General features: G+C 40.2%; 1 protein-coding gene across 2 annotated transcripts in view; it reads left to right on the top strand.

Moving 5' to 3' along the window:
• GSK3B (glycogen synthase kinase 3 beta) overlaps positions 1-13165 on the top strand; it is a 141861-nt gene extending 128696 nt beyond the window's left edge. For both annotated transcript variants that reach the window (XM_044449692.1, XM_044449693.1), the window contains one exon: positions 8803-13165. In XM_044449692.1, the coding sequence (XP_044305627.1) occupies positions 8803-8870 (68 nt within the window). In that variant the 3' untranslated portion in view covers positions 8871-13165. The remainder of the gene's footprint in view (positions 1-8802) is intronic.
• Positions 13166-13629: the final 464 nt, after the last annotated feature.

The raw sequence follows: 13629 nt of genomic DNA, 5'->3' as shown, positions 1-13629 counted from the left end.
TTGGCTCATGTTTAGCCTATTGTCCACAATTACCCCCAAGATCTTTTTCTTCTTCAGTTCTGTCAAGCCATGTATTCCCCATCTTGTATCAATGCATTTGGTTTCTTTTTCCTAGGTGGAGGACTTGACACTTGTTCTTATTGAATCTCATTCTGCTGCTTTCAGCCCAGCGTTCCAAGTTTATCAAGATCACCCTGGAGCTTCATTCTGTCTTCTAGGGGGTTTGCTATTCTACCCAGTTTTGTATTGTCTGAAGATTTGATTATCGTTCATTGTACTTCCTCATCCAAATCATTATTAAAGTGTTGAGGAGCACTGGGCCCAGGACTGAACCCTGTGGCACCCCACAAGTTACCTCCATCCCATTTGAGAAAATGCCATTGATGAGCACTCTTTGTGTCTGATTTAGCAGCCAGTTTTGGATCTACCTAACAGTTTTTCCGTCTAGTCCTCTTTTGCTTATCAGAATGTTGTGTGGCACTATGTTGAAAGCTTTGCAAAAGTCCGGGTAGATTATGTCCACAGTGTACCCTCTGTCCATTTTGGAGGTTACCCAGTCAAAAAATGAGAAATAAATTAGTCTGCCAGAATTAATTTTTTATAAATCCATGCTGGCTTCTATTAATCACTGCATTTTCTTCAAGATGCTTGCAGATGGATTGTTTCATCATTTGCTCCAGCATTTTCCCAGGGATTGATGTCAAACTAACTGGTCTGTAGTTCCCAGGTTCATTTTTCCCCCTTTTTGAAGATAGGGACAACTTTAGCCCTTCTCCAGTTGTCTGGCACTTCTCTAGTTTGCCAAGATTTATCAAAGATAATAGCCAGTGGTTCTGAGAGTTCCTCCACTAGCTCTTTTATAACGCTGGGATGGAGTTCATCAGACCCTGGAGATCTGAAAGTATTTATTCCATCTAGGTATTCCTTAACCATTTGTCTGTCAATCTTGGGCTGCTATCTCTCACTTCCAGCTTGTACTTCCTCTTGATTGCAGATTTCCTTGTGGGAAAAGACTTGAGGTGAAGGAGGAATTGAGCACCTCTGGCTTTTCCTTGTTGCCTGTTATCACTCTGCCATCCACTTTAAGTAGCTGAACACCCTTCTCTTTCCCATGTCCTTTGTTCTGGATGTATCTGAAGAAGGCTTTCTTGTTGTGCTTAGCATCCCTTGCTATTCTCAGTTCATTAACTACTTTAGCCTTCCTGATGCTCTTCCTGCAATTCCATGCTGTTTGTTTATATTCTTCCTTTTTGGCTTGGTCTTGCTTCCACTTTCTGTATGTGTTCTTATTTTCTTTCAGGCTGTCACTTAACTTTTTGTGGAGCTATGCGGGCTTCCTCTGCTGTCTTCTACATTTTTTTCTTGATGGAATTGTTTGTGGTTGTGCCTGGAGTATCTTCTCTTTCAAGATTTCCCACCCCTCCTGGGCACCTTTCCCCTTAAGGGTGTGTTGTCATGGCACTTCGCTTATCATTTTTCTGAGTTGGTTAAAGTCGGCTTTCTTGAAGACCAGGATGCTTGTTTGGCTCCAGTTACCCTTTGTTTCCCTTATACTTGAGAATTCAAGTATCGCATGGTAACCCCGCCCCTGTGTTCTGTGGTTATTTTGCCTACCAGGCCACCTCTGTTAGTATTAAATCGGGGATAACTGATCCTCTTGTACTTTCTTCTACTTTCTGCTGGAGAAAGTTGTCGGCAACACAAATCAGGAATCTCTTGGAGTGGTCATGCTTGGCAGAATTTGTCTCCCAGTATATATCAGGGAAATTGAAGTCCTCCCATGATGAATAGATCATTCCTGGAAATGCTGGCAGGTTGCTTTTTGAAGGTTGCATCCTTGTCCTCTTTGACTGGGTGGACAGTAATATACGCCAATAAGTATGTTTTTCTCTTTTTTTGCTCCCTTTAAATTTATCCAGATGCTTTCAATGGGGCTACTAAGTCCTTCTTCTATTTCTGTGCAGATATATGTGTCTCTTACATATAGTGCAACTCTACCTCCCTTTTTGTCCTTTGTATTTTTCCTTACCCTTGATCATCTTCTCTAGTTCCTTTATTGCTGCCCTTCCAAGTCTCAGTCTTCCAGACTGCAATGTCCATTTGAATTGAATTGATGGCTGAGCCAAGGTATGAAAAATCTTTTGCAATTTCACATTCCTCACTGTTGGCTTTAAAGTTATTTAATCATCTGTAGTTAAGTTTTTTGTTTTCATTCTGTGTTCCGTTTCTGCATTTTCTGCCCTGACAATAGTTTCTTGTTCTTGCCCATGATATAGTTTATCATCTAGACAGTCAAGTGCTGAGGGGCACCCATTTCTTTCAGAGCCATTCATAGCTTCTCATGATCCACACAGTCAAATGTTTTGCTGTAGCCTACAAAACACTGACTGATCTTTTCTTGAAAGTATTTAGTGTGCTTTGGTAGCCAACATATACCGTAGTACCTTGACACACAATCCGTTCCAGGACTGTGGTCGTGACCCAAATTGGTTCTGAGCCAAGTTAAATTTCCCCATAAGGTTCAGTGTAAATAAGGTTAATCCATTCTGCAACTATTTTTTTTATCAGAAAAAAGTGAAGCAAAATGACAAAAAACAACAAAGATCACAGCCATCTCTCCCCCCCCCAGCACAAGTGCAGCCATCTCCCCGCCACCCCCCCCCCAGCACAACCATGATCGTGCCCATCATCCAGGTGCGCTGGGAGGGTGGGGAGACAGGCACGAATGAGGGCACACTGAGGGGGAGAGATGGCCGAGATCACAGTTGCGCTCCTGCAGGAAAGATGGGCGCAATCTCAGCCATCTCCCCCGCCCCCAGCACGATCGCAGCCATCTCCCCACTCGGGGGGATGGGGAGATAGCCACGATCACGGTCGTCATCCAATGCGGAGTTCACGACCTGAGTGAAATTTTTAATGAAATTTTTGTTCGCAACCCAATTTGGTTGTGAACTGAGGCATTCGTTAGCCGAGGTACCACTGTATTTGCTATAAGATCTTGAGTATTTCTTCCTTTTTGGAATCCAGTTTGAATAAGAAATTAATTGAAGTATCACCTCCAAATTATGTGAAATACTAATTCCCTTCTACTCATTCTTGGTGAGACCTTACTTTAAGTATTTTGCAGCTGGACAGCCATCTGTTGAGGATGTTTTAACTTTGAGTCCTGCACTGAGCAAGTGATGGACCCAAGGACCTTATTGGCCCCTTTCAACTCTAGTAGTCTATAATTCTATTCTATAATTCCAAGTTCTCCAGAAGAAGTGTAGGTAATATGGAGTTCTGGAGCTACTGACAGATCTTTGGGCAATTTGCTGGAGTATTTGAATCAATCAGTTGTTTAGCAATAGCAGCAACAAAATGGATCTCCTTACACTAAATTACACTGCTAAAATTAAAAGAGCTCGGAGTAACCAGGACTGGATGTCGTCATAGAAGGACTGTAAGTTCCTGTCAGTTCTTATATTCAAAACAAATTCCTGGACTCAAAATCCTTGTAATCTTACTGTTTATCTTCTGCATCAGGTACCACTTAGTGGATATCGTGGTTCTAGTATCTTGCAAGTCCATCTTGTAAGAAACCCTTCCTGGGAAAAGAAATAACGTTCAAAATTTTGGCCAAGTGTTACGGCCATGAGGCCTGCAGTTTAGATAGACCCAGTATCAAATAATGATTTGTAGTCTGAATGAGTCACTGTTAGGTATCTCAGGAATTAGATTGTATCTAGCAAAATAGGAAGCTGCCATATACTGAATTAGATCATTGGGACTTCTCTTATTGACACTGACTGCAGTGATTCTCCAGAGCTTCTTTCATTTCTTTCAGCCCTACCTTGGAAGCACTAGAGACTGAGGCGGAGCCTCTGCATGCAAAATGTGTACTCCATCACTGAGCCATGACACCTTTTAGGATGAGTGAAACAATTGCTGTTCTCTGTTTCTTAAGATCCAAAGTCTTGCTGTAACTAAACGGCCTCTTGCCTTTAGCAGATAAGCGCATGTTCTTGAGCAACATAAAGTAGAAGGGCAGAGAAACAGTCCTTCTATGAACAATGCACTGGGTGAAAAAGTCAATTGAATCCAAATTGCCAATATTACCCAGTGTTTTGAGGGAATAGAACTCTTATTGCAAAGTATCTCTTCAGTTTGTAGAAAATCATCTTCTGGGTCCATTCCTTTCTGTTTCATTCAAATTTTAGATCATCTGTTCTATTATTTTTAAGTACATTTATCCCAGTCCTCTGCCCCCTCTACTCCATGGGACTGGGTCTAGCTAAACTGAAGATGTACTGACCACAGTATCTGGCCTAAATTTTGTAATTTGTTAATTCCCCATCCCCTGATCTTTGTACCTCCTATTCTGAAGAATTAAAAATTTGCAAAGTTTTGTGGAATGTTGACAGTTCTAACCACAAGCCACATAAATTTATTATATCAAGGAATAAAGTGACAGATAACAATGTGAAAGATAAAGTCAGTAATCCAGACTTTTGTGGAAACATGAAACCTGATCAAACATACCGTTTTTTCCCTTGTCCTACCAAAAATACTTTCAACAGATTCCATTGTTAGAGTGTTCACCAGTGTTGTCAAGATAAAGGAAATCAGTTTAGGACAACTCATATGACATTGTCGATCATATGAAAAGGACAGTGATGCCATAAAATAGCCAATGTTACGTTCTGTTATAACGCTACTTTGTGTAGGCTGCTAACAGTTAAACACAGAGAATGCATCACATTATTGTAGTTGTATGTGCTATGTATGTGAATTACAGTCACATCATAGTGCCTCTGCAATTCTGTTATTTTGGGATTTGAGGCCTTATGGTGGCTTACAGGGCATATGGGTCAACTCAGAGGAGGAGGAGCTTTTCTGTGGCGGTATCCACCTCATGAATGCTCTTCCTGGTCAAATTCATTGGACCGTGACACCACTGTTTTCAGCATTTGGTTAAAATGTGGAAGGTGTTTGGCTGAATGCTTTCCTGCCTTATTCTAATAACATTTATATATCCATTTTATGTTACTATAAGGCTGTTTTTAAAGTGGGGGAAAAGCTTTAAAAATGAATATTCACTAGACAATTCATCTTCACTGAAAAAGCATTGATGATGACCTTTTTAGACAGTTGGCCATGTTAATTTTGTTTTTATTACATTTGAGTGTACACATTTTCTTTAATGGTGACAAATAGGATTTTCCTGTGAAACAAATCTCTAATTACCCCTGTTGCTGATGAAATTGTCTGAGCAGTTGATCCTTCACCTCACTTGTTTTTCCACGTTTTGTTGTGTTGCAACCTGGAATTGAAATGCACTTGACTGGCATTTGTCCCTTTTGGTGTGACAAGCCTAAATAAGCTCCGGTACAAGCCACTGCCTCCAGAAGCCAGGTACTGTAAGTAGGTGAATGAAGTCCACCTGTGTGCAATCCCAGTGCCACTTGATCTTCCATTAAGGCATCTGTTCCTGCCCACCAAAACTCAGTGACTGGGTAAGGAGGACATTCGTAGAGAAGCAACCAAGGGACCAGTGGTAATTCTGAAGGAGCTGGAGAGAACTGCCAGCTGAGATGGGAGGAACCATCCGTGGGACAACTGTCAGCAAGACACTCCACAAACCCGGGCTTTATGGAAAAATGGTGAGAAGAAAGCTTTCACTGAAACCAGCACATATCAAAGCCCATTTAGAGTTGCAAAACGGCATGTGGGAGGAACAGCAAACAGGTGGAAAAAGCTCCCCTGGCCTGATGAGACCAAAAATGAGCTTTTGGGCCTTGCTGCAAAAGTCTGTGTGATGTGCAAAGCCATCAGTGTCCAATTCAGCTGAGAATACCATCCTTACAGTGAAGGGTGGTGGTGGTGGCAGCGTCCTGTTGGCGATGCTTTTCCTTGGTGGGGACTGTGAAGGTGGCCAGGATTGACAGCAAGATGGGTGGAGCCACTTCTAGAGGAAGACCTCCCAAGCACCCAGCCAAAGTAACACCTCAGTGGTTTAAAATAGAAGAACCTAATTGCCAGGTGAATCATGGAGCACAATCCCACTGACCTGGAACATTTTCTCTGAGAATGGGCAAAGATTGCAGGATCCAGATTTGCAATGCTGATAGAAACCTATCCAAAAAGACTGATAGCTTTAATGGCTGCCAGAGGTGCTTGTACCAAGCATTGGTTCAGTTGGATGAATACCTACGCAACCAGGAAGTAGCAGATTGTTTATGTTACTTAAGCTTTGTGCCACAATAAAAATATTTTGTACCTCACAGCGTTCAGTCTCTTGAGTAAATCAAGTGGTAGGAATGCCAGTTAAATCTATTTTGGTTTCAGGTTGTAGCACAAGAACATCTACAGAAGTCAAAGGCAGATGAATACTTCTGCAAGGTGCTATACTTTATCGAAAATATTTACTTTTGTTTTAAATAAATAAATACTTTATTAAAATACAGCAGCAAGGTACTATAAATACTATCTCTGGTAAAAAAGGAAAAGTATGTAATGTTCTAGCAATACTGATAGTACACTGATTGTTACATAGTTTTAATATCGGACTAAATTGAGAAAATATTGATGTACAATAGAATAGACCTTGATGCTCTAGAAACTGATTTTTCAGTAAAATCTGAAAAACAGGCATGTTCTACAAATTTGTACTGTCTATTCTGCATCAGTTCTGTGATGCTCTCACAAAGTATTTTCATATGTTGAAGATTGCTTCCAGTCATTTGATACCCAAAAGTGAAGCAATTTTGAGAGGGTTATAGTGCTAACGTAAAGGGTTCTAAATTCAGTTTTAGGTTTATTCTTGTAAAATGTGTCCTGCAAAAAGAAAGAAGGAAAGACTGGAAGAAATAATTGTGGAGAAGTGTTAATCCAAGATCTAGGATTAAAATTAAAAAATAAAGAGACTGTGTAGTTCCCAGGGATTTGCTTTGAAATTTGTTTTCTAAGCACTTTTTTGCAGTATGAAGCTGATTGGTCAAATAGGTAGTTTTTCAAAAATTACAATTTAGAAATCTTGGTGAAAAATTGCCTCACCATGAAGCATTTCACACGACAGCATTCTAAGCCCTTGATTCCAGGCCTTATGTGCTGCTGAACTGAGATCAATAAATGAACAACAGTAAGATTGGTTAACTCTGAACCCTAACCATGTGTCTAGCACAATTGTTAACTATAACCACAGATGCTAGTTAGACTTACAGCAAGAAACCTGTAGGGGCTCAATGAAGATGTGAGACCACCAGCTACAATGAACTATGAATTTCTCACCTTATCCTTGAGATAATCCCGTTTATACATTTTTTTCAGAAGTTAATGGGCAAGTAGGGCCTTCTCTCGCCTTCCCTTGTCTCTCAGGAAAGGGGCCTCAGTTGTGTGTACTGACAGGGTTTGAAACCAAGCGAGAGAGGAACCATATAAAATGCATGACAAGAGGTGTGGTTCTTTGGCTTTCCATCTGAATCAGGAGTGTGCAAGGTCTCCAAGGAGCCAGAATTCCAGGAGCACAGCTTGTCACATCGGTACCCCTGTGACTAAGAGGCATGCGTAAGCTTTTCTTTGGCCTGCTTATTGTCAATTTGTGTCCATATTTCAATGCTGTATGGTATGTGTTCAATAAACCATGTACTTTCATACCATTGTTTCTACTTCTTTCCAAGTATCCTTAGATCTTCTCTTCCTCCTTTACTTCCTTTTTCCCAGAGGAAGGAAAGTCACTGCTGTTTTTACTGGTTTTGCTGGTTTTACTCAGAACCAGAGGGCATTGGATGAGGAAAGGGAAGCTGGGAAGACTTCTCCTGCTCAGATTCTAAGTCCAATCTATATGTTGCTGAAGACAGAAGTCTTCTCTGTGAAGAGAGTTCCTGAGACTTCTAATTTCGTTTCCAGTGCCAATCCCAACAAACATTACTAGCATTACTACTGTTCGGTACTGCAGCATTCTACCAGTGATTTTTGTTGGAACTGTTGCCATCCCCACCATCTGAACTGTGCAGCCTTGCTCTTCTGCATGACCCCTGCAGAGCCCCACATATAAGCACTGCACTTGTACAGCTCCAAGACGGAAAACTTTTTTGCAGCAGAGAAATGGGTGGACAGCCAAATGATCATCCTTCACCATATGGCTATACCTTGCCCATTCCTGTTCTGTACATGCTGAGCAAACACTTTCCTGCTCAGTTTGTTACTACTATGTGAGAAGCAACTCCGTATGAGCCTTCTGAAAATGAACACACCTCCACTCTGCACAACTATCCTCTAATGTCATGAGGCATGTCATAAGCAGAGCCGGCTGGAGCAGGGGGTCAGACTAGATGGCCCGGGAAACCCCTTCTGACTTGCTCTGTTTCTGTGTTTCTAAATGCAAGACAAATGTAGTTTTGTTCCACAAATGCACATAAGAGGAAAGGGTCCAGGTACAGGTGGGCTGCCTCTTCTCATTTTTCCTACTCTCTGGGCCTTCTTTGTACCTCAGAAAGAATTCACAAATGCTCATGAAAGAAAGGGCAGAGGTGGCTGTTGCTGCGTTTGCTACATTATCCTGTAAGCAAGCACAGTTTGATGTGTGAAACTCGTGTACTCGGCTATTCCAGCTGTAGATGGAAAAAAATAATCTGAGCTACACACACTTGCTGATGCCTAAAAGGCTTCTCTGTTAGTGCTCCACCCTTTCTAACTGGCATTGAGGCTCTTCCCAGACTCTCCTTGCCCTTCTGGGTCTAGAAGAGGAGCCTGAGAACATAAATGCAGGTTGTCAGTACATAACCCTTGTCTTCTTTTTCTTTTTCTTTTTGATGTTTGCAGATGCTAATGCAGGAGATCGAGTTCAGACCAATAACGTAGCTTCCGCATCAGCCTCCAACTCCACCTGAATTGGTCACAAGCAGCAGCCCGTACAGGAACAATCGCCAGTGCTTTTGAGTCATGCTCGGCAATACTGGTCACACTTGGAAAGAAAATGTAAAAAGGGGGAGGAAAAACCCTATTCATTATAGTGTTCAATTTTTTAATTGTTGTTCTTATTTAACCTTGTAAAATATAAATACAAACCAGTTTCATTGTATGCTCACTCTGCAGGCTCTTTGGGGCAGGGGAACAGGTGGGATGGGAACAGGGCAAGTGGAGAAAGGAACACACCCATGTCTCTTCCCATGACAATCTGCTAATGTCAAACAATTGCTGTTGTTACTTCAGAATCAAGAATCTTGTCTCATGCCCTCCCACAACAAAAACAAAACCCTCATTCTTCTGAAGCTCCTTTTTTTTAAGCCTCGTATTGTTAAGTAAAGTTTCAACTTTTGGTGTAGTGCACAACTTGAATTTGGTCAGGAGCTTAGCAGGAGTTGCTCACCTAGAATATCATATTCTGGAGAACTTAATTGGAGTCAGGAGGAAAGACCAGGGGAGGTGCAAAAGTATGTTGAATTGCCAAATAGAAGTGTGGGGAGGGAGGAATTATTGTGTGCATGAAGCTTGGAACAATAGGAGCCAGATCTTAATCCTAAATTCCATGCTAGCATTGAAGAATTTTGCACATATGTATGGTACATATACACACACAAACTGTTGGATTGAATGACTTACTCTCATTCACCTACCCATAACCTGGTGGAGTTGAACGTTGAAAGATCTATAAAGCACAAAAGACCACGGCCAGTCAGTTCCATTCCTTGACAGAAAGATAGAGGTGTACTACCTTTCCAGGGACAGAAAATAAATCCCTTTCTGCACCCTTCCACCTCATGTTTGTTCACTGCAAACTAGCCAGCTTTCATGAAGAAGCAGACAGGAAAAGAGTTCCGGGTGTTATAATGTGAATCAACACAATATTTTTGTTACAATTAAAGCTTTCAGATTGGCACATTATTTTATAAGTAGTTTTAAATCAAAATCTAGAATTTGTGCCCGCCTTCTTTTCTAACGTTTATTTATTGATCTTTAGCAATTGCTGTTGTAGCAATCGTAAGAATCGTAGACATAACAATTTATTTGCTCCTGCTGACTTACAGAAAGCTCTCTGTGTGTGTATATACACATATACATATGAATATAAATATATATATATATTATAAATATATACATAGATACAGTGCTGCATTTTTATTTTTGTTTGTTTAGCTCTGTGGTAGGTCTGACTGAAGTAGAAATGCCTGTTTCTAATGTCTGTGTTCTGGATTATTTTGTAGTGGCAAAAAGTCTCTCTGTTTTTGAAGCGAAAGCAATACTCCGTGGAAGGTTCTGGGAAGGTTATGAGAAGGGCGGCTGGGGCAGTGGTAGCTGCTGTAACAAGCTGTTGTGAGTGGCTTCAGAGGGATGCCCACCTAGCCTTCCATCCACACCAAGCCGAGTCATCATGGTGCTGGTGGGAGCTCATTTTGTTGGTCAGTCTTTGGAACCTGTTTGGCCCCACAAGAGCCAGCAGTAGGCAAATCCTGCCCTGGAAGGCAGCTGAACATAGAAAATTTCCCAGGCTCTTGCGCTTGCCTCCTTGAGGGTGAAGGTTTTAAGAGGAGGCAAGTGAGCACTATTAAAGTTCTGTCTAATAAAATGTGCTTGTGGAGGTGGGGGATTGCCTGCCTAAAAGTCTAGATGGCTAGAAAGAGCATTCACATACTTTGGTATTAAAATAGGTTAAAGAACCATGAGTATGAAAACCATTTTTTTTTTACTTCCAAATACACCAGGTTGCTAGCAAGTGACCTGTAATGAAGGAGGGGCCTGACCTGGGATCTGAGTGCATGGAAAGAGCCTTTGCGTGTCTCCATGCTGAGCAGGTGGCATCACAACCATCGCAAAGGAGGCCCTTGAACGACCCTGGCGATGAGCCGCTGTTGCAGTCATGCTGATATCGCACAGAGAAGAGAGGGCTGTGGGCTTGCATCACTTTTTGTTAGTTTAAACCTAGCAGGGGAGAAGGATTTAAAGCTTTAATTCTTTTTTAAACGTGTGTATGTTTAGAAAAAAGGGGATCCTGATGGTTTTATTCAAGGATCATGGTGGGATTGCAAACAAAATTTTATACAAATGTAGATCCAGGTGTTTCAGTACCATTTTTGTAAATAAACTGACAAAAGCTCCTCACCAAATTCAAGTTTGTACATTAGTTCTTAAAAATTTGAGTTTTATTGCTTTGTATATAAATATGTGGACACAGAAACTGCTGTTAATGAGCAAAAAGTTACCATTCAGGGCAGTTATTTTGTTTTAATAATCAGACAAAATGTAGACGAGCTTTTTAAAGCCATATAGTTCTAACTCTGTACAGTAGATAACCGGCCTGTATTATTGTAACAATAACTCTAGCGATGTATAGTATATCTATATAGTTTGGAGTGCCTTTGCTTCCATGATTTTTTAATTTAATTTTATTCTTTTTTGTAACAGATATCTCACAAATGGAAATACCTTTGCTCCCCTTCTTTCAGAGATTTAATGGTCAATAGAAAATGCATCCATAACTTTGCATTTCAAATCATGACTTTCTTGTACATGTTTAAAAGTTCTTCACAATTCCAGTGACCGGTTTCATTTTATGTTTGCCATCGTGGCATCTTAAGTGGCAGGTTTACATTTGGTTCATCTTTTCCAAGCACATTGTCAAGAGGTCTTGGGAGGAGCAGTTTCTAGGACCTTTTTATTCTCCGGAGGAAGAATTCAGCATTGTAAAGAAGCAGTAATGGAGAGGAGGAAGAATAAGTAGGATCCCTCCTCCTCACGCACACTGTATGTTACAGATCTTAAAATTTGCAAGCTTTTTTGGCCAAATATTAATTTGAGATATTAAGACCCTGTAGTTGTAAATTATCACCTGCCTTCCCTGTCCCACCCAAGCTCAAGTTTTACTTCCTTATAAAATCATTTAAAAGTTGACCTTAAATTCTTGTGCCCAGCTAAAGGCCTTGCTTTTAAAACTTCATTCACTTGTATGTTCAACCTTGTTACCTTCCACGTGAGATTCTCTTCAATGGCAAAATGCTGAAATTTTTATCAAACCAAAGGTTGCTGTTTTGTTTTTTAAATCTTTTTGTAGGCATCTTGTGTTCATTCCAGTAAGGCAGAGGCTGCATTTTTTCTGGTGACACGAAGGTCAGTGATGGCATTTTGTTTCTGACAGTCCACTCAGCATTTTATTTTTGTGGCTTGTTTTTCAGTGTAGTACCCTGTGCTCTCTCCATCTCTCCTTCGTCTGTGTTGCAACTCTGCATGTACCTGAGATGGCATTAAATGATATTATTGTGTCCCTGACTGAAGGTCAGTCAACATGCTGGTTATCTTAATTTTGAAGTAAGTTCATTTAAATAAAAGAAAAATGTGGCTTTTTCAACATAGAATGTTTTAAAGTCATCCTTCCTTTAATATCCCGAGTAATGGTGGATATTTGTAATTAGTGTTAATTTGAAATGTTCCCAGATTAGTAATGCTTCTCAAGAACCATTACCAATAACCCTTTCTCCATTACAAATCTCAGCAACTAGAGGTCAAAAGCACAGCTTAGTATCTACTCCAGGATCTACATTTTTCAAATACATGCATCAGAGAGCCTTAGAATTCCCACTGTTTCTACAGGAGCTAATTTCTTGCTTCATTCTGCAACGAGACAATGAAAGCAAAACTAAAAAAACAAAACAAAATTAAAGACTAGTACGTAAAGGATTAGCTTCAGATACTTACCTTCCTTCCTTGTGTTGTTTGTTCTTGGTTTTCTGGAAGAACAATTTATATATATAAATAACAATTTATATATATAAATAATATGCTTGCCTGTAAAATTTGCGTTTGTTACTACGTTGCTAATAGATCACTTGGGCTTGTGCACAAACTTAGCGTGATCACTTCCATCTTAAAAGCAGAAATCTAAAATATATATATAATGGACTGTGGGTTGTATACAAAATATTGCATACACATGCAAAGCTGTCTTGATTCAAAGAAGAAGCAAAACATGTATAACATTATTACTACTTGAATGCCTCTGTGACTGATTACTTTTTCATTTTAAATATAAACTTTTTGTGGAAAGTATGCTTAATGTTTTATTATTTTACCTCCTCCCTTCTGCTCCTTTGTAAATACATTTTGTTCTGTGTGACTTGGTTCGGAAATAGTTAACTGGTACTGTAATTTGCATTAAATAAAAAGTAGGTTAGCCTGGACATGGAATTTAAAATTACAAAGTGTGTGTTTTTTATTTCAAAAACCATTCTGTCCCGTCTTCTCTAAACTCTTCTGCTCCTGTTCATTTTTTTCCAGAACTGTCCCCTGCCCCACTCCAAAAAAGTTGGCTTGAATAACATGAAGAATTAGCAAGTTTTCTTTAATGAGTTATATTAATCTGTGCTATTTTGCAAGAGGTAACAACTTCTGTCTTCCACCAAAACATTTGATTTGATGGAGAAAAGAAGGAACCCTTTTACAGTAATCATAGTCAATGCCCTTTACTGCAGCTGCAGGATATGCTGGAATTTTCTATCAGGTGCTTCCTTATTTGAGCCCCTAAGTAAAGATATTTAGTGATGGTGTGAAAAGCTTATCATAAACATGTCTTGTGGGGCTATTCCTCCAATAAATTGGCACACGTCTATCTCTGAGTTGGGTTTCAGTCCTGGATATTGTGTGTGTTCAATGTAGTGT

The sequence above is a fragment of the Varanus komodoensis genome, unplaced genomic scaffold, assembly GCF_004798865.1.
Source record: "Varanus komodoensis strain SLA01 unplaced genomic scaffold, ASM479886v1 scaffold60, whole genome shotgun sequence".
Taxonomy (NCBI): Eukaryota; Metazoa; Chordata; class Lepidosauria; order Squamata; family Varanidae; genus Varanus; species Varanus komodoensis.
This window is presented reverse-complemented; position numbering and strand designations above follow the sequence as displayed.